This window comes from Helicoverpa zea, chromosome 3 (assembly GCF_022581195.2).
Source record: "Helicoverpa zea isolate HzStark_Cry1AcR chromosome 3, ilHelZeax1.1, whole genome shotgun sequence".
NCBI lineage: Eukaryota > Metazoa > Arthropoda > Insecta > Lepidoptera > Noctuidae > Helicoverpa > Helicoverpa zea.
In genome coordinates, this window is record NC_061454.1 from 11,619,434 (window position 1) to 11,642,154 (window position 22,721).

A 22,721-nucleotide genomic window follows, 5' to 3' on the forward strand; every position below is an offset into this window, starting at 1 on the left:
ATGATGTTTGTCGAGGATTCTTTGTTTAATTAAAGTTATCGGCACGAATCTTGAGCTCTGACCTTCACCTGCGCAGAAGTAATTTATTGGGTCCCTTTTGTGGTATGAAGTGAGGCGCGGGGGCGGGCTAAAGCGGTGATTGGCCCGCAGTGCATCGCGTCATAGCCGTCACTCGGGATTGGTTCTTTGCTAATAAATCACTTCTGCGCAGATGTAGGTCAGAGCTCAAGATTCGTGCCGATAACTATACTTAACTATAGAGGTAGACGGTATATTCAAAGACTGGATGTAGAATCACCGTGTGCAATTATTGAAGGAAATTTAGTCAGACTATAGATATAACTTTGCTTACATATGACGCTTTCCGTTTATGAATTTTCTTCTGATATCACCAAGACTTTTTACTGTTATTGAAATATGGTAAAAATATATATGCTCTGTTGTAAATACATTTATTCGTAGAAACAATAAGGTAAGTTTTAATTAAATAAACAATTGGGTATGTTTAATCACCGCCGCAGTTTCTAGACAAACGGCTAATAAAACAGACATATAAGTATTACTGAGTGGCCGTTTCGAAAATACTCGTTTCAATCTCTACTCCTTTAAATAAGACTTTTGTGTTCGAAAAATTACAAATTAATTTTCAATTTAATCAGAAACGTCTTGTCATTCTGCAATGCAGCTTTCTTGCTTCCTTTGATTACTTTATTGTAAATAAAATTGTACACGTTACATTGATAAAACTGTTGATTCATAACCGGGTTACTACTGCACCGCAACCGTTAGGCAGAATTCCAGTAAGACTTCACATTAAGTCTAGATAGACTGACTATCTGTTGAGTGGGTGGTCCCTGACCAGATGGTGTGTGGTCTTGAAACCAAATAGATGAGATTGCAATTAGAAATTATGTGTCAGTTCGCGGTAAAAGGTACCTTATGGGTGTTGGCACTTACGACAATATGTTTTTTTAGTCTAAGCAAGATTGTAGAATTTGTATCTCCAAATGACTTAAGCGCCAAAGTCCATAAGGTACCTTTTGTCATGAAATGACACACATACCTTTTCGTTTGTTTGACAGAAGGAAATGTGAAATTAGGTAGTGCGTGAAATAGGAAAATACTTGAGTGTATGACTACCAATAAACCTCATTATGCCTTTATATAAGAATCGAAAGAAAAGCCTAATAATCACAATATGCAGAACCTAACTTAAAATAAAACTCGGAACTGTTAGGAAGGTTTATCCAATCCTGCTGGTTGCACCAAAAGGGTCAGACCTTAAATGAGTGAGACCCGCAGATGTTCCTTGTGTAATAGGGCCTGTAACTCATTCAAACCCGCAATATCCCGCAGGCAATATGCACATCTATGATGAAATGGGAAGTAGTGAAGGGGGGCCGTTTTTGAGGGTGCTGTACTTTTTTTAATATTGACGAGGAAATGTGCCTACTTTCAATAAATGATTCTGACTTTGACTAGAGGTATGTTATTACTTCTTACCTCGTAGGTAATCATTAAGATTGCGATCCAAAAACATGCTACTTATTTCAAAACAGTCGACACTCGTAAACCTGAATACTAACACAGATAGCTAACTACCTCCCACAAAGCTACACGCACTAATTACTCTATCGGCAGTGCAGACACCTGCGTGACGTCACTTCCGTGGCACCCGCGGCCTCTTATCTGCACTATTAGCATTTCCTACCAGCCTTCCTGCTCGATACACTGCTAATGTAGGCTATACTGTGTTACTATGACTTTTACCTAATATTCTTTTTGTGAAATAGTTCCCTTAGAATAAAGATTCTAACCGTGTGATACAGGTTCACCAATCACCCTTACATTTAAAGGGTATTTGCTACCTACTCTTTCATTCTAGCACTTAGCGAATTTTCTTTGGCAATAGTAAACTTTATACCTTCTTCGGACTAACAAGCTCCTCGGCAATAGTAAAATATGTATTTTCATTGAAATGAACTCCTCAACCCAGCTACCAGGGCAACCCTATACCTACCCCTTGGTAGGACAGGTTGTCACTTTTTGCTTTCTGACTTCTTATAACAACTGCCAAAGATATTCAAATGACAGCCAGTGTCGAAACATGGAGAAATTCTTTTTGACGCAGATGATCACCCATCTTCTGACCGACCGAGACAAGCTTTACTTAGCCGTATGATCGGCTTTACTCTAGCGAAGTTAAGAAATGAACAATTCAGATTTGGCAAATTTTAAATACGCCAAGCATCCTCTCCAAGCCTAGGAGATTCGAAACTGTCTCTCATTCACCACGCTGGAATGCGTATTTTCAGGATATTTTTAGCTTTACAGATCCCTCGTCCATTTTTCTGTAGAATCGCTAGGGGTCATCTTGGGAATTGGGGTAGGAATATTCACTAGACTTGTCAGGATATTGTGTTATCAGATATGGACACTAGTAAACCGCCATCAAGCATCAAGTTACTCAGCCAGACAGTCTGACAACCAGTAAAAACTAAGACTATTAGCTGGTTCACATAACTCGGTTGAGGAGGTCTTATAGGCAGTCGCTCCATGTAAAACACATATTCAGCAACATCCAGTTAAACTGGAAGCTAACCCCAACATATGTAGTTCACAGATGATGGACAATTTTGACAAAACCGAAAGTAGGTACTTAAAGAAACCTATTTATTTATTACAATAAATCTAAGCACAGTAAAGTCTTTTCGTGTTATGAGTTATCCAGTCGTAGAAGTACCCGGTATCAGTGTAGACTACGAGGCTTCTGCTGATCTTAGGGACCTTGTAGGAGACTATCCCAATCTGGATGTAGCCACGAACCACCAGAGCGCTGCCAGAGTCACCCCTGTGGAAAATGAAAACAAAACATGTTAAGGGCTATTTTCGCTTGGCTGCAGTTGGTCGATGTGTTGGACAACATAGACACGCGATTTAGCGATTTAGTCAAAAAAAGATAAAAGGTGTTAATAAAACAACAAAAAAAAACAGATTTTTAATTACAATTCAATAAAGTTCGATTCAATTACATGGATGCTGTAATTATGATATGAATTAAAAATAGGTAAGTGTTTAATTTTTTTTTTTTAAAACAGCACGTGTCGCATTGGTTTTAAAGAGCGTAAAATGCACCGCAGAAAACGAGTATTGTACAATTACACTAGGTGGTACAAAAAATAAAATGACTGCCGAAATGGACGCATTTAAAAGTTAAATCCTGTCCACGTCGCAGGAAAGAAATAAGCATGTAGGTACTTTAAAATACATAAAAAAAATCTTTTATAAAAAAAATACTTAATTAAGGATTTGTTCTTGTTTCACATGCTAGCACAAGTTTTTAGACATCATCCCGAACATTTCTGTACATTCTGCATATGCACATACAACACGGAACACTTCGAATGTTTCGTCGTTTTACCGAATACATTTTATCCGCGGAGATAAATGCCTCAGATCCAGATCTACAATCAGCCAAGCAGTGTGCTGAATGCGCAGCTGACGTGGCTAACCGATCATTTACGATGGAAACTGAAATAAACTAGTTCACCCTGCTTAAATTTACACAGTATACCCATTACGGCAGAATGTGAAAGTCTTCAATCCTAACGATATTTCCATAAACTATTTATAGGAATCTTCTCACATGCAATAATCCCAAATAAACTGAACACAGCGAGATAATAGATAATGTTCAGCTAGCCGATTGACATTCCAGAAGTCAGTGAAAACTCATGTCACCATAAGTAATCTATTCATTCGAACATTGATTCAAAAACAACTTTTAGTCGAAAAGTGGTTTATGCTATTTTAAATTAGAAAAAAATGTGCTTCTGGTAAACGCACCGCACGAAACAAATTGCGCATAAAAATAAATCATCTTGGCCATCTTGGGTATGTCGCCATATTGGATTTAGAATAGCGTCACAGAGTTAATTATGCATTGTCATCCAAACCGAAGATGTACACAAAATTCAAGCTCAATCTGTTAAAAGATATTTGCTTTAAAACTGCGTTGCAAGATTTCACCCGTACTTCATACCTACATACATTGCAAGTTAAATAAAACCTTGTGAAAAATAAACAAACAAAAAAAAAAACGTTATTAAAATATCTCACTACATATATATTATGAAAGGAATTAAACTTAATATGGTACCTGCTAGCATAAGAATTTTCATTTCTGTTTTGGGCACAAAGGGTACCAGGTTTGCTGTACTTCCCCATCCTTCTCACACATTCCATAGCCGGCAGAACATATTGGTCGATATAATGAAGAAACGGAGATGTGTCTGGTATTATTTCCTGGATTAACCAACATGAATAATCCTGAACATCTTTGACCGATCAAGGACATTACATTTATTAATTCAAGTGACAGACTACTATAGGGTATGTCAATATTAAGAGCAAATATTTTTGGCAATGGTTCTCACATAAGATAATCTTTTGTTTAAATTCTTCATACCTATACTTTTAAAATAAGAAAAATGTTTACAACACAACTAAAACCTCTGTAACACTTTTAAGAATTACGAAAAACATAATCAATCAATTTTTATTCATATAATACAATCCATTATTGTTAGTAAAGACATAAACAGCTTATAATCTACATACATTTGTAGGCAACACATTCATTAAAAATTTCTATATAACAATACTCACATTAATTATTCCCCATCCCGCTACTCTCGCCTTCTCATGATAAGGCGGATTCGCCATCAAGGCTACTCTTTTCACTTTATTACCAAACTTAAGGGCAGTGTTAAGCCTTGCCAGTGCGATATCATTGCCTAATCCCACGCCAATGTCGACGTAATATTCATGTATCATAAGTCCTCTTAGCGTAGTCATTTGACCTCCATCTGTATTTTTCCCCACGGAGATATGAATCCTAGTTCCAGGTATCATACATTCAGCCAAGCAATGGGCAGCTGACATAACTATTTTTTCATTCAAAATGGAAGCGCCACAAAGATAATATATCATTGAACCGCGCCTTTGTTTACACCCAACCTCCATATAGACAGAGTGTGGAAAATCTTCTATCCTCGCGAAATTTCCTTGGACTATCAAAGGCTGGTCCTCACATGATATAAACCCCAAAAAACTGAACGCAGCGAGATAATACATAATGTTCAACTATCCGATTGACGACCAAGAAGTCAGTGAACACTCGTATCAGCATACGTAATCTACTCATTCGAACATTAATTAAAAAATTGCTCTTTTTAATGGCCATAAAATGGTTTCTGCTATTTTCAAATTACAGAAAATGAGTTTTTTTATGGTGAACACCACACCTACCGAAATGGAACGTATCGCACGAAACAAATTGCATGTGTGCTCAGTAAATCGAAATACTCGTAGAAGGACTTGCTGAGACGAAATCGGATGATAAAAAGTAAATTATAAATTATGAATAAAATGTTCAGTGCATTTAAGTAAAAACAACCTTCTATTTAAATGCTCTCAAAGAAGTAAATTAAATATTAACAAATGGTTTTTACTGTTAAATAATGATATACCTAAAGCTTGCATATTTAGGTAGTAATTAAAATTGTTCGATTTACTTGTCAACACAAACAAATGCATAAAAATAAAATATTGGGTACGTCGCCATGTTGGATTTAAAATGGCGACACAGAGTTAATTATGTATAGTCTTCCAAAATAAAGGTGTAAACAAAATTCCAGGTTGTCTTCCGAAATTGCGTTAATAGATTTCACCCGTACGTATGTAGCGGTTAAATACATAACTACATTGCTAGTTAAATGAAAACTTGTAAAAAAATAATCAACGAACCGCAGATAAATGTACACTTACACCTACCACTACATTATTAAAAAAATAATATGACGACCGAAATATACGCATCTGAAAGTTAAACCAGTCCATATCATACATGTATGTACATATAAATAAGCATATTATTAGACTAAATTGTTATAAAACATTGTGGTCAAATTCAATAAAAACAGATTAAAGTTCAGTTTTAAAGTTCAGTTAAACTGATCTCTAATCGCTCTAACCCAAGATGACTTGCGTTTCACCTGGGACAGATGAGGTAAAAAATGCCATTTTGCTAAATGGGTATATCCAGGGATAAAAATAAATGCATGTGGTTCTGGCAATCATCACAAACACTACAACACTTACTTGTGTGGACACTGTTATAAAACTGTCATTAAAATGTATAACTATATAGGAATTATTCTTGGCTTACCCGCTCGCATAAGAATTTTCATTTTTGCTTTGGGCACAAAGGGTACCACATCTGCTGAACTTCCCCAACCTTTCCAAACATTCCTTAGCCGGCAGCACATATTGGTCGATATAACGAAGAAACGGAGATGTTTCTGGTATTATTTCCTGGATCATATTTGCGGTAAATATTGACAGACTGAATTAATAAATGTAATGTCCTTGATCAGTCAGAGATGTTCAGGTTTATTCATGTTGGTTAATGAATAAACCTGAACATCTCTGACTGATCAAGGACATTACATGTTGGTTAATGAATAAACCTGAACATCTCTGACTGATCAAGGACATTACATTTATTAATTCAGTCTGTCAATATTTACCGCAAATATGATTCTCAAACCAGTATTTTAAATTCTTTATATCTATATTTTTTTCACATAAAAAAAATATTTACAACACAACCAAAACCTAAGTATCCTTTTTGTAATGCGTGTATTTAAAACACTTTTAAGAATGCTGAAAAATACTCACATCTATCAATCCCCATCCCGCTACTGTCGCCTTCTCATGATAAGGCGGATTCGCCATCAAGGCTACTCTTTTCACTTTATTACCAAAATTAAGTGAAGTCGTAAGCTTTCCCAGTGCGATATCATTGCTTACTTCCTCACCATTGTAGTGTTCATGTATAACTAGTCTTTTTAGCGAAGACTTTTGACCTCCACGGGTATTTTTCCCCACGGAGATATACACCTTAGATCCAGATGTACAATCAGCCAAGCAATGGGCAGCTGACATAACTATCTTTTCATTCACGATGGAAGCGCCACAAAGATAAGGTGCATTTGAACCGTGGCTTTGTCTACACTCAGCAGCCATATAGACAGAATGTGGAAAGTCTTCTATCCACGCGATATCTCCTTCGACCACAAGTGGATCCTCACATGCAATAAACCCTAATAGACTGAACACAGCGAGATAATACATTATGTTCAGCCATTCAATTGACGTCCAAGAAGTCAGTGAACACTCATATAACCATACGTAATCTTAGCATTCGTTAATTTACTCAAAAATTACTTCTTTGAATACTCATAAAGTGGTTTATGCTATTTTCAAATTAGAAGAACGCACCGCACGAATGAAATTTTAATATTGTTTTTATGAAATCGCGTGGAAGTTCGCACACGTGCACTATGTGAAAGTGTATTATACGAAATACTCGTAAAAGGGTTGGCTGAGACTAAGGCTCTAGACAGACGGACTGCATTTCACCTGCAAATTTACAGTTCAACGGCAGTTCGAATGCAGTTGATACGACTGCTATAGAACTGCAAATCAAAGTGCAGTCCGATTGCAGTTCAGGTTCAGTTCAGGTCCCGAGAAGTGTCAACAAGGCATTTAGAAATTTCCTTAGCAAGGATGTGCTTGAGGTCTTCTACTTGTGAAGTTGCAGAGCCAGCACAACACGCAGTTCTAGGAAGATGGGATGTCGCAAGAGTATCGAAGCAGGTCGCATTCCACACTAAAATCCTACCCATTTTCCACGGAAATAGCGATATACTGTCTGGTCTCTTGCCATCGTCGCGTGCCCAGGCATTTGGTTCACGCACGGCAGGCCATGGTGTCCGAGGCTCTTGACAGCTTCTCCATAGTGACAGCGATGATGAGAGTAGCACGAATCACCTAGACGCAACCCAGACTGATAGTGGTGACATTAAACATGGTGCCCATGTTTTGTTAGTTATCTGCATTAATCGTTTTTTTTTTTTTCAAATAAATATCTTTCATTACCAATACCAACATTTTTTTGTACTTAATCATCAAAGTAAAAGTATACGTAGCTATAAAAGTATATAGTAAAAGTATATATATATAACTTGTTTAACTATATTTTGACTGTCTCGTTGGTCTAGTGGTCGCAAGCGCGGCTGCTGTGCTCGGGGTTTCGGGTTCGATTTCGGCCGAAATCGCTTTGTTTTTTCTTAAACTTTCACAAAGCAGCACATAGTCTGGAAGTTGGTAATTGATACACCCGTGCATCGGAGAGCACGTAAATGTCGGTCCTGCGCCTGATCTCTTTCCGGTCGTGTCGGATTGCCGTCTCATCGGGTTATGTGAGTGAAGGAATAGGGAGTGCACCTGTGTCTGTGCAAATGCTCGTGCACTATAATATGTACTGCGCAGCTGGCTGATCTCCTTAAATGAGAACAGCCACCGTGGCCGAAATCACACATTCCATAGCCGGCAGAACATATTGGTCGATATAATGAAGAAACGGAGATGTGTCTGGTATTATTTCCTGGATTAACCAACATGAATAATCCTGAACATCTTTGACCGATCAAGGACATTACATTTATTCATTCAAGTGACAGACTACTATACGGTATGTCAATATTAAGAGCAAATATTTTTGGCAATGGTTCTCACATAAGATAATCTTTTGTTTAAATTCTTCATACCTATACTTTTAAAATAAGAAAAATGTTTACAACACAACTAAAACCTCTGTAACACTTTTAAGAATTACGAAAAATATAATCAATCAATTTTTATTCATATAATACAATCCATTATTGTTAGTAAAGACATAAACAGCTTATAATCTTATTTTAGTACATACATTTGTAGGCAACACATTAATTAAAAATTTCTATATAACAATACTCACATTAATTATTCCCCATCCCGCTACTCTCGCCTTCTCATGATAAGGCGGATTCGCCATCAAGGCTACTCTTTTCACTTTATTACCAAACTTAAGGGCAGTGTTAAGCCTTGCCAGTGCGATATCATTGCCTAATCCCACGCCAATGTCGACGTAATATTCATGTATCATAAGTCCTCTTAGCGTAGTCATTTGACCTCCATCTGTATTTTTCCCCACGGAGATATGAATCCTAGTTCCAGGTATAACCTTACAATCTTTTATGTTCTTCAAATTACTGCGTCTAACCAAAAAGTAATAAATTTGTGTGGCACGTGGACCGCTTTTATAGGTGATCCTGTGCTCCGAGTTCTTCTGGAACCACGTGTTGACCACTGCCAGATCAAACGCAGTAGCCGGTAGCAACAGGGCTTCACCCTGTCGACATATAGCTTACATAAGGTGTTCGTTGACCTTGAAAAGGCATATGACTGGATACCTCGTGAGGTTTTGTGGTGGGCCCTTAAGGAGAAAGGTATGCCAGGCTCGAATCAACTGCACATACTTCATGTGCAGTTGATTCGAGCGATGTACGGCAGATGCAGTACACAAGTCCGGTCTACAGCCGGCACTACCGCCAGTTTCAGTGTAGGGGTTGGCTTACATCAGGGGTCGGCGCTCAGTCCTTACCTCTTCCTGTTGTTAATGGACGCCCTTACAGCGGACATACAGGAGGAGGTTTCCTGGTGTATGCTTTTCGCCAATGATTGTTCTGGTGGGGGAGAGTGGGCCAGAGGTCCAGAGCAGATTGGAGGCATGGCGGCTAAGACTGAAGACGGTAGATTTAAAGGTCAGCAAGAGCAAAACCGAGTACCTACATTGCGATTTTGGCGGTATATCAAGACCCATGACCATAACCCTAGCCGGCATGCCCCTACCAGTCTGCTCCGACTTCCGGTACCTTGGTTCACTAGTCCAAAGTGACGATGAGGTGGACAGGGATGTTACGCATCAGATCAATTCTGGATGGATGCAGTGGCGACAGGTAACTAGCACTATTTGTGACCCACCGGATGCCCCTCAAACTGAAGGGCAAAATTTACAAATCCGTAATAAGACCTGTCGTCCTGTATGGATCAGAGTGTTGGGCATTGAAAAAGAAGGATGAGAATAGAGTGCATGTAGCAAAGATGAGAATGTTGAGACGGAGGTGTGGGGTTAACAGAATGGACAAAGTCAGGAATGAGTATATCAGAGGAAGCCTTGAAGAGTTTGTCGTGGTATGGGCATGTGATGAGACGGTGTGAAACGCATGTCACAAAGAGTGTGCTAAGTAGACCGAGGAAAAGATGGATTGATTGATGACTGAAAGAGGATGTGAAGCAGAAGGGAGTGGATGTAAGTATGTCTGACAGAGAGGAATGGAAGAAAAAGACATGTTGCACCGACTCCAAATGACTTGGGAACAGGGCAGGAAGATGATGATGACTCGGAGTACTTGTAGCGGGTATACACAGCAGAGCCCTTGCAAATGTAGACAGCCATGGAAATTCTGTCTTCTTCTCATTCCAAAATGATGGAAGGTCCGCATTTTGGAAATGGGTCGATCCCCAATAGCAGAAGCAAGATATTGCCAACATTCTTGATCTAATGGATCATCTTCGATTCCATGACCAACAGCACTATGTTTTTTGGATAGTTTACTCAAAATTGATGAAAACTACTGATATTTAAAGAAACTGAAGTGTCCATTTCGTTCAGATAGGCAGTCGCTCCTTGTAAAGCACTGGTACTCAGCTGAATCCGGTTAGACTAGAAACCGACCCCAACATGGTTGGGAAAAAGGCTCGGAGGAAGAAGAGTATTGCCTAAATAATTGCGAACAAAATGGCACGTCTTAACCTAACTCACGCCGCGCAGCTAATGTCGGCGGCGGCGGCGGCGCGCGGGCGTGTCGCGGCGTGGCGACGCCGGCGCGGCGCCCATGTCTAATACACAGTTATGAACTTATAAAATTGCGATTACATTATTTACACAAAAAATTACGAATGATTGATATCATTTATAATGTTCCTATGCAATTTAAAGCCAAATAACCACAAGTCCCATCCAAAAAAATGTAGAAAAACACAAAAAACTTACCCGTGACCCAGATGCACCAGACTGCTTGGAAGACATTTTGAATTTGACAGCCATTTTTCAATGGAACCACATTCAAATATTTTTTCTACCAAAATAAACAATTATTGCAAGCCAAAAAGAATAAAAAAATTGTATTTTTTTAGATTAGTAGTACAATCGATTTAAAAAAAGTTAATGTCTTTGGTGGAGTACACTGCCAATTTAAGGGTTAAAAGAAATGAGCTTTTTATTGTTTTTACTCCTAAGACTTTTGCTTCTAAACAGGCCTGGATTGTAATGGTTAGTTCATAATAAGGTTCCTCATGTAAATAGTTAAAACTAGCCCGTTAGCTAGCGTACGCAAAAGGCAAAAATTGGAACTAAATATTGGTGGTGTTTGACCCTATACCATGGAAACCTCGTCGTATTCTACGTAGTCTCGTCACTGTTACGATTCCAGGTGATACTATCTGACGTATAACAGAAACCCCTCCCAGACAAGTTGCATGTGAACTTTGCTTTACACGCTTCACACACCTCAAAGTTATAATAGTATCCCCAAATGCCGGAATGCCAATCTTCTTACCCAGATGCAAAAGAATATCCGTTAATGCTGTCACCACAAAAGGCGCCTCGCGGTATATTTATTAGTTGTTTTTGACATGCAGTTCTCTCTTTTATAAGTTGTTTGTTATATTTATATTTGATTTGAAGTTATCTATATATTTCTTTATTATTTTTAATAATTAATACCGGATCTACGTAAATGAATAACACTAAAGTTCATTTTCAGTTTAAATTATTTAGATATGTAGAACGCAAAAAACCAAATGCTTTTTTTTGTGATGCACAGATCTTCGAGGATATTACTATTTGTATGGGAGAATTTTTCTACATCCCAAAACAAAAAGGTGTATTTTATAAACTATATGTATACTATAATATGCTATGAGTTTTATTTTATATATCTACAATTATTGTGTAGGTCTACATATCATAACTCGTTTTATATTATTTTTGCACAATTTTGACAGAACTTACCACGGACATTTCTGGATGTTAGAATGTACAAAAAAAAACCGGCCAAGTGCGAGTCGGACTCGCGCACCGAGGGTTCCGTACAAATCCTGTATAGATAAAAAGTGAGTCTCGCGCCAACCGTTCAGTTTACAACAATCATAGTTATGATTATTTTGTGAGACCAAAATAGTTAATATTTTTTATTTTATAATATGACTAAAATAGTAGGCCAGTACTTTGTAAAAGTTATTTTATTAATGTTATTTATATACAACATTTTGTAGTCATCATTCAGAAATCTGATTGAAAATAGCTAATTAAGGTCATTGGGCATATCTGACCCATTTTGTAAAAACTGACGAATTTGTAAAAACTGAAGCGGACATGAATCAAAGTAGTTTTAAATCGTGGAGAATGGTATGACGTTTCTTTGAATATAAATATTTTATCAAAATTCCATGGAGACGAATGTCCAGGATCGTTTGAAAAGACAAGCAGTTTCAGAGGATTGTACAGGTTGCAATGCTAGTTTTTATTGTTAAAGACTTTTCATAAAGAAGGAGGATGTCAATTCGGATGACCAGGATCTGATGAGGATCTGGAAACCCTGAGAAATCGAGGGCAACTCTTGAATATTGTAGGCACGCATCGAGTCAAAACTAGACATGTGAGTGTATTTTTGAGGGTACTTGTAAACAGTGAAGGTTTTTAGCTGATTTGATAATGGAGACTACAGAGAGTCGAGGGAACTCCTGAACGGTATGTTGCAACTACCACGTGTTTGGGCTTATTTTATTTGTATTGGCGAAGACTTTCCACATAGATAAGTTTGACTGCCATTGTGGGATCGATAGCAAAGATCAGATATAGTTATGGGAACTCCTTTACAATTTATAACGTAACCGTGTTGGAGCTTATTTTATTTTAGGTGATGAGAATTCAGTACTAAAGGGATCTTTTATTTTTGAGGGATTAATCACCTAACGAGCCCCAGTTTCAGGTTTTTTTCGAAACTGCCTGACGACTTGTAACTGTCAAATTGTAACAACGACTGCTAGAGTGTAGGATTCGGGGCTGCTGGCTTTACGTTTCTAGAGCCTTGACAAAAGTGTAATTCTGTCCTTTTCTTTGTTTTATAAAGTCGGCTTTATTTTATTTTGTAGCATTTTACAAACAAATCCAACTTCAAACATATAAAAAAGCAACAAGAAAACAAAAGCAAGAAAGAAATTAAAAAGATGATAGGTGCATCGGTCTAGAAGTCGGTGTGTAGAGAATGCATCTATATTTATTTAACCACCGAGATCTAGACCGATGCATAAAAACAGTTTTCTTGTTGTTTTTTTTTGTAAAAAGTTTTTATTTTTAACTTTTGTGAAAAGTTCTCGTCAATACGAATAATATAAGCCCAAACACGACGTAACTAAAACATACCGTGGAGGAGAGTCTCTCGACTTTCTCACGTCTCCATCATCAGGTAAGCTGTAAACCTTCACTGTTTGATAGTATCACCAGACATACATCTGAGAATCAAGTTTTAATCCTATGCATGCCTACAATTTCTGATAGTTGCCCTCGATTTCTCAGGATTTCCATCATCAGATCCTGACCTGATGACAATGGAAATAAACTGCGAGTATACTCTTTTACTACAAAGAAATGTTTTCTCAAATCCGTCAAACTTGGTCGTTTAAATTCCCCATTGAAATGAGGAAAATATTTGATTTGATTTGATAATATTTTAATATCTTATGTAACTACAAATTTATCATTTTCGCAATTTTTCCTTTATCTGTGCTATATAACGGTGCTTCTTGCCGAATTTCAAGATTCTGAGTTCACGGGAAGTACCTTGTAGGTTTTGATTCCCTAGCGTGTGACGGAAATTCGTCTAAGGTGTCGGTATAACTACTGAATCTTTTGATCGCGTTAACTTAGAAGTTTGATTTTTTCACTGCCTAAAGGGACAATAGACCTAGGTATTTGGTATAAATTTCAATTTGATACCTTTATTCGTTTGTGAGAAATAAGGTAGTAAGTTTCATTTTATTAAAATATTTTTTTTTACATTATATAACTAAAAAAATTAGATTTTCGTAATTTTTCCTATATTTGCATTATATGACAATGCTTCATGCCAAATTTCAAGACTCTGAGTTTACGGGAAGTATCCTGTAGGTTTTGATTCCTTTGCGAGTGTCGAAAATTTGTTGAAAATATCGACATAATCGGCTGTATCTTTTGATTGGCTTGGTTTACAAGTTTGATATTTTCACAGCTGAAAGGGACAATAGACCTGAGTATTTCATGTGAATTTCAGCTTGTTACGTCCACGCGTTCTTGAGATAAAGGGTCTTGACAGACAGACAGACAGACAGACAGACAGACAGACAGACAGACAGACAGACAGACAGACAGACAGACAGACAGACGGACAACAAAGTGATCCTATAAGGGTTCCGTTTTTTCCTTTTGAGGTACGGAACCCTAAAAATGATATTTCCCATAGACAAACACTACTGCAATTGTATGGGCACTACTTCAAAAATAAATATATAATTAAAATATGAAACACATGAATTGTTCTTGTCTTACTTGCTAGCATAAGAACTTTCATTTAAGCTTCTGGCACAAATGGTACCTTCATTGTTTCTCTTCAATATTTTCCTACATTCTTCAGCTGGTTGCACATTTTGATCAACATAATGGAGATACGGAGATCTTTCCTTTGTGAACTCCTGAAATAGTCAAGATGATTGAATCTACATGTTTTTTCCGATTAGGAATATCCTTTTTAGCAATTCAACTAACAATAGCACCCCAAACTCAAACTGGATGACAATATTATTGCTATAAATAAAATTTATAATTAATGCACAAAAAAAAATTCAAATATTTTTGCCAATGGATCTCACAAAAATCTGTAGTTCAAATTCTTTTAGTTTATATCTCTACTTATTTTCAAATTAAAAAAGGTTTACAACACTTTGAAACAAAAATACTCACATTATTTAGTCCCCATCCCGCTACTCTCGCCTTCTCATGATAAGGAGGATTCGCCATTAAGGCTACTCTTTTCACTTTATTACCAAAATTAAGTGAAGTCTTAAGCTTCATCAGTGCAATATCATTAATTATTGGCAAACGTCGATAATGTTTATGAACAAAGTATCTTTTCACCGAAGCCTTTTGACCACCACGAGTATTTTTCCCCACGAAGATATGAATCTTAGATCCAGATCCACAACCAGCCAAGCAGTGGGCAGCTGTCAAAACTACCCTGTCATTCACGATAGAAGCGCCACAGAGATACCTACTTGTATCGTTCTCTTTTTTACATCGCATATTCGTAAAGACAGAGTGTGGAAAGTCTTGTATCTTCGCGAGCATTCCTTCTACTATCATTGCATCCTTGTCACATGCAATAAACCCTAATAAACTGAACGCAGCGAGATAAAACATAATGTTCAGCCACCCGATTGACGTCCAAGAAGTCAGTGAACAGTCACATATGCACGTAATCTTATATACGTAATCTTCTCATTCGAACATTAATTCAAAAATAACTTTTTTAATGGCCATAAAGCGGTTTATGCTATTTTCAAATTAAAAGAAATGAGCTTTTTATTGTTTTTACTCCTAAGACTTTTGCTTTTAAACAGGCCTGGATTGTAATGGTTAGTTCATAATAAGGTTCCTCATGTAAATAGTTAAAACTAGCCCGTTAGCTAGCGTACGCAAAAGGCAAAAATTGGAACTAAATATTGGTGGTGTTTGACCCTATACCATGGAAACCTCGTCGTATACTACGTAGTCTCGTCACTGTTACGATTCCAGGTGATACTATCTGACGTATAACAGAAACCCCCCCCGAGACAAGTTGCATGTGAACTTTGCTTTACACGCTTCACACACCTCAAAGTTATAATAGTATCCCCAAATGCCGGAATACCAATCTTCTTATGGGCACTACTTCAAAAAGAAATATATAATTAAAATATGAAACACATGAATTGTTCTTGTCTTACTTGCTAGCATAAGAACTTTCATTTAAGCTTCTGGCACAAATGGTACCTTCATTGTTTCTCTTCAATATTTTCCTACATTCTTCAGCTGGTCGCACATATTGATCAACATAATGGAGATACGGAGATCTTTCCTTTGTGAACTCCTGAAATAGTCAAGATGATTGAATCTGCAGGTTTTTTCCGATTAGGAATATCCTTTTTAGCAATTCAACTAACAATAGTGCCCCAAACTCAAACTGGATGACAATGTTAAATGCAAATATTTTTGCCAATGAATCTCACAAAAGATAATCTGTTGTTTTTTTTTTCAAATAAAAATAAGGTTTACCACACTTTGAAACACTTAAGAATTATGAAAAATACTCACATTAATCATTCCCCATCCCGCTACTGTCGCCTTCGCATGATAAGGAGGATTCGCCATCAAGGCTACTCTTTTCACTTTATTACCAAAACTAAGTGAAGTCTTAAGCTTCATCAGTGCAATATCATTAATTATTGGCAAACGTCGATAATGTTTATGAACAAAGTATCTTTTCACCGAAGCCCTTTGACCGCCACGAGTACTTTTCCCCACGAAGATATGAAGCTTAGATCCAGATCCACAACCAGCCAAGCAGTGGGCAGCTGTCATAACTACCCTGTCATTCACGATAGAAGCGCCACAAAGATACCTTGTATCGTTCTCTTTTTTACATCGCATATTCGTAAAGACAGAGTGTGGAAAGTCTTGTATCTTCGCGAGAATTCCTTCTACTATCATTGCATCCTTGTCACATGCAATAAACCCTAATAAACTGAACGCAGCGAGATAATACATAATGTTCAGCTACCTGATTGACGTCCAAGAAGTCAGTGAACAGTCACATATACACGTAATCTTATATACGTAATCTTCTCATTCGAACATTAATGCAAAAATAACTATTTTTTATGGCCATAAAGCGGTTTATGCTATTTTCAAATTAAAAGAAATGAGCTTTTTATTGTTTTTACTCCTAAGACTTTTGCTTCTAAACGGGTCTGGATTGTAATGGTTAGTTCATAATAAGGTTTCTCATGTAAATAGTTAAAACTAGCCCGTTAGCTAGCGTACGCAAAAGGCAAAAATTGGAACTAAATATTGGTGGTGTTTGACCCTATACCATGGAAACCTCGTCGTATTCTACGTAGTCTCCTCACTGTTACGATTCCAGGTGATACTATCTGACGTATAACAGAAACCCCTCCCAGACAAGTTGCATGTGAACTTTGCTTTACACGCTTCACACACCTCAAAGTTATAATAGTATCCCCAAATGCCGGAATGCCAATCTTCTTACCCAGACGCAAAAGAATATCCGTTAATGCTATCACCACAAAAGGCGCCTCGCGGTATATTTTTTAGTTGTTTTTGACATGCAGTTCTCTCTATTATAAGTTGTTTGGTATATTGAAGGGTCTTTGCCCCTAGTGGTGTTTGTTCCTGGAATATTCAGTGTTTAATTAGCTCGATTTTACTATAGCTGTATTATGTTTTGATTTTAAAAGTACTTACATCAATTAGTCCCCAACCTGCTATTTGCCCAACTTTATCGTGAGGGAGTCGCCTCAATAAAGCAACACGTTTAACAAACTCTCCTAGTTGCATGTCGGTTTTGAGCCTTGCTAGTGCAATGTCAAAGTTGCTTACATCGGCACGATAGTTCTCGTGGAGATAATAATTAACCACTGTTGAAGACGCCCCTCTAGCTTTTGCTCTGTGTCCGACGAAAACTTTGATGGTACGAGGGCGGTCTGTGCAGGTAGCCAGGCAATGCGCTGCCGTCATTACGATTTTCTGGTTTAGAATAGATGATCCGCAACTCCAGTAACTATTCGTTGGTAAGCACGTCATGAACATATAAGCAGAATACGGGAATTGCTTCATATATGCGTCTTGACCATTTACAACAAATGGTTCCATGGCACATTCAATTAATTGTATCAAATTCAGCACTATGATAAAATAAAACATAATTTCTACAAATACCTTCATATTGGGTTGACGAACTTAATTCATATGAGGTTAATTAACCTCAATGGTTAGTAAGGTAATAAGTTTTCTAAGAAACAATAATCTTTGATTTTATGGAGAAATAAAGTTATGTAACGGATAAAAGGAAGGTAATATTTGACGTTAAAATTGAGATGCCGTGTTTAACGGTGATATTGTGATGAAGAGTATTTTACCAAATAATGCAGACCCTGAAGAATGCAAGTTTTTAGTCTTCCCTTAGTTTAATGAAGCTCTTAATTAGTATGGGGAATGTTTAGTAGTACGCATGTCGTAGTTATACATATAAAGCCTTTTAAATTATGCATCTAAAACTCATACACAACGGCATAGCTGTTGAAAGAGTCGTGCTCAAAAGTCTAGATACATTGCCACGTTGGGTGACAATGTATGCCAAAATAGCGCTGATATGTCTAATTTGAATTTGCTTCATTTATGGTTTACTGCGGCGGCACAATCATGCTCCAATATTTATGAAAATGATGCTAGCCCTAAACAGTTTTATATTTCTGGTTTCGATTACCACGTCATTTTCATAAATAGTAGGTATGTATTTTGTGCTACAAGCTTAATTATTCTCCTTACTCAGTTATAGCAGATTTGGGATTCACGCTGTCAGCACAATTGGTGCCTTTCGGCATTCTCGAATAAAATCGTTCTCGACAGACAGATCTCTTCAATATATGCATCTTGATAGACTGAAGGTTCAACGCTGGTGTTTTTGTTTTTTCCTGAAACAGTTATATACCATTTACCTTCATCAAAGGACTACACTTTTATACATTATACTACTGAGTTGATATTTTATTCACTTGATTCAAAAATACTTACGTCGATTATTCCCCAACCTGCTACCTGTGCCAATCGAGTTTTGGGTCGTTTCCTCATTAATGCAACTCGTTTAACGTTTTTTTCAAATATAATTTTCTTTTTTAGTTTCATGAGTGCTATGTCATTACTGAGCGAAAAGTCTTCATATTTTTTATGGAGGTAGAAATTGTGAACGGTCCTAGATTTTCCTTTACCCATTTTTCTGTTGCCAACGTACGCTTTGATGACATTATGTGTGCCGCAAGTGAAAAGGCAATGCGCCGCCGTCAGCAGCACTCTCTCGTTGATGATGGATGCTCCGCAAATCCAGTAACCATCGCTACTGCATGACACGAACAAGAAAACCGAATGCGGGAAATTTTTCACTGCTGCATTTTCACCTTTTTCAATAAGTTTTTCCACGGCACATTCGATACCTAGTATCAAATTCAGCATAATTGTATAATAATACATTGTGTTACTATAGCACCGACACCTACTACCTGTTTGGTTGACGAAACTGATTCGTATGACTATCATCAATGGTTAATTTGGTAATTAATTTCCATAGGTCCAATAAAGTTTGGTTTAATGGCTGAGTAAAATGACGCGATGCACTAAAAAAACGCTGAATAATTTAAGTCTAATTAGGTTGGTCTTTGGGCATTCAAAGTGCTGGGTAGGGCGACTCTCCTGAAGGCTGACATCAGAGAGAAGAATGGTTTCATAGGTTCTGTAACCCCTCATTCCGTCCGATTCTGCTCAGATGGTTAGAGAACTGTTCGCCACAGGATGTTGTACACCAATGCTCTCCGAAGTTTTTATTATAACTATCAGAGAGGAAAAGGATAACTCATTTAACTATCTGAGAATCGGCGAGAGAACCTCACCTAATTCTCGTCAAACTTTTTGTCATCACGGAACAAAGCGCGCGTCGCTGCTCTACGAACGAAACGAACTTTATATATAGTGAGTGGCTTAGGTGGAGGAAGGGTATGGGCCACATGTGCTCAGAATTTTGTTGCCAACCGCCATAAAGTTTGGGTGGCTTACCTTAAAGCTTTTAGTCTAAAATATACACTTGCCATTTTCCTTACTGAGTGACAGTAGTTTCGCCGTCGAAGCTGTTAGCACAGATGGTGCCTCTCGGGATAGTACTGATTAGCCTTTTACACTCAGGCCTCCTCATTACATATTGTCTGAAATAATGGAGCGTACTCGCGGAGCGTAATTCACTGGCCTGAAATGTATTATTTTAAACTTCATATTTTTAATTTTCAATCAAAGTTTTGAGTCGATCTGATACCGGCTAAATACCTGATCTTTGTCATACATGTACTGCCACTCATGTTCATACTAATTTACGAGATCGGGCGTGATTTATGACTTTGGTTGGCCAAACTATTGACCGACTAAAAGTTTGTAGTATGCATTTCATACTTACGCTACTCACTCGCCATCCAGTAATCCGAGCCACTCTATTGTAGGGCGGATTTCTCATCAGAGCTATGCGCCTAACTTTACGGTTGAATACCAAATCCGTTTTTAATCTCACCAGCGCTATATCATACGCCGTGCGTTGGTAGTCGTAGGACTCGTGTAAGAAATAACGATTTATGGTGGAAGCAAGGCCTGCGTCTTGGTTTTCATGGCCCACTCTGACTGTGACGTCACCATCCGCTCCGCATCCATCCAAACAATGGGCCGCCGTCAACGTTATCCTCTCATTCAGAATAGACGCTCCACAGACCCAGGGCACTTTCTCACCAAGGCCTGGGTCTACACAAAAAATACTCAAGAATGCGGAATGAGGAAATCTACTTATGCGAGCAAATTTTCCTCCAACTAAAGGTGCTAACAAGGATACATTTTTCAGCAGTAAACTTATTAGGATGTAAACGTGTAGAATTTGCATGTTTTCTACTAAATTTAATTAATACTAAACGTTATGTTATGTACGAGTACAATGCCGAAAGTGCAGCCTTATCGATAAAGCAGTCATTAAGTCGGACCATAAGTGTTTTAAGTGCTTATAGATTAAAAACTTCTTCCTCGTACATCGTACGTCGTTCATCAACGCATAGTGCTGCCGTCAAGCCCGTGCGATCGTTCACTATGAACCTAGCACACATCTATTCATTCCCTTCTCACAAATTACAAAAACTGTAAGAGAAGAGGAATGGGAAAACGCGTAACGGGTGCCTTTCTCTGCCAACTACTTTAGGTTCAATCCTGCTTTTAATAACATTTATAAAACTCATGAGGTAAATATAGCTGCTGTCAGTTAGATCATTTTATTTTGATGAACTAAAAGGACCTGAAATTTCGCTTTTAGGTAAAGTTAAAGGTTTTTTGGTTTTAGACATTTGTCTTTGGCGAACTTATACAGAGAACAGTGACTGAAGGGGATCTGCGAAATATGATGATATCTCCAAACCCAGGGATGGAGTCGGACAAAAGTCAAATACAGGGTTTTAGCGAGCAAGTAGGTACTAAAAAGGAGAGATGGATAAAGCTGGCAAGAAAGAGTTGTAGATCATGGGTCAAAAATTAATAAAAAAAACAGAGACTTACCTACGTCAGGTCTTCATCGTGTGTAACTTGTGTAATATAACTTTCAAAAACGCACATATAAGATGTCTAATATTGAAAAATATACGAAATATGTAATATATAAAAAAACGCGCGGCAAAATACACTCGTGTCAAACCGAAACTTTAATTAAATAGTCTAGTCAAGTTAGATGTAACTACAAGAAATACAAAGTAAATATAAGTAATGGATCCTCGTAGGTTATGTCGAATTTTTGAAGGCTGCTGCGTTCAAAAGTTTTAATTTAAGCTGCTTATCTACGAAACGTTGACTAGGCATATTCTCAAAAACGTCTTACCGACTGCTGTAGGTGGTAGGATCCCCACTGCTTGCACATATGGTTCCTTTGGGCTGATTGGTGATAACTTCCTTACATCGGTCCCCTTTCCACACATATTGATCGATGAACATTAGTTTAGTTCCCATCTCCTGGGTAAATTCCTAATAAATATATAGAAGGATTTAAAAACATGCTTTACTGACCAAATGCACTGTTCAGACTTGATGGATGAAGATAAATAGATGGTCGCGAGCTGAGACTTTATTGCCTTGAGCTAGGCTCTTTCGTGTCACTTATAACAACAACGAGCAACGCTACGTGTTGTGGACTGAAGCCCGAAAGTCTGGAACCTTTTCAAGGGTGTTGTGAAAGGAGAGAGTGTCAGTTTATAGAATAGCACACCCCAACGTAGTTAAGAAAAAGGATAGGCATAAATATGATAAATAGGTGGTGATGGTGATTTGGGGGTGATACACAGTTGATTAAAGTAAAGCCAATGGGAATTATGAATTTTAATTAATTATGTTTTTTAAAAACTTACATTGAGCATTCCCCAACCAGCTATCTGTGCTTTTTCATAGTAGGGTGGATCTCTCATAAGAGCTACCTTAGTCACCTTTTTGTTTAATTCCAATGGAGTTCGCAATCTTAGCAACCCAATATCGTAATCGACTCTCAGATTCGAGTATAGTTCGTGAACTATAAAACTATGGATACTAGCACTGTAACCAGCTTTCCTGTCTGCATGACCGACGCAGACGCCGATGAAGCTCTCAGGGGAACAGCGGTACATACAATGTGCTGCTGTTAACAGCACCTTCACGTTCAGGATAGACGCACCGCAGATCCAGCCGACTTTCTTTTTACTGCCTTCTTCGATACAACTAACTCCAATGAAGACGGAATGGGGAAAGTCTGTTATAGATGCTTTATTCCCTCCAACGACTTTCGGTTCCATCTGGCTTTCGATAACAC

At 37.7% G+C, this 22,721-nt stretch overlaps 1 protein-coding gene across 1 annotated transcript in view; it reads right to left on the minus strand.

Annotated features, from left to right (window-relative positions):
• Positions 1-2,659: 2,659 nt before the first annotated feature.
• LOC124629432 (carbohydrate sulfotransferase 11) overlaps positions 2,660-22,721 on the minus strand; it is a 76,356-nt gene continuing 56,294 nt past the window's right edge. Inside the window, exon 4 of the mRNA XM_047162840.1 lies at positions 2,660-2,851. Coding sequence (XP_047018796.1) covers positions 2,799-2,851 — 53 coding nt within the window. The 3' untranslated portion in view covers positions 2,660-2,798. The remainder of the gene's footprint in view (positions 2,852-22,721) is intronic.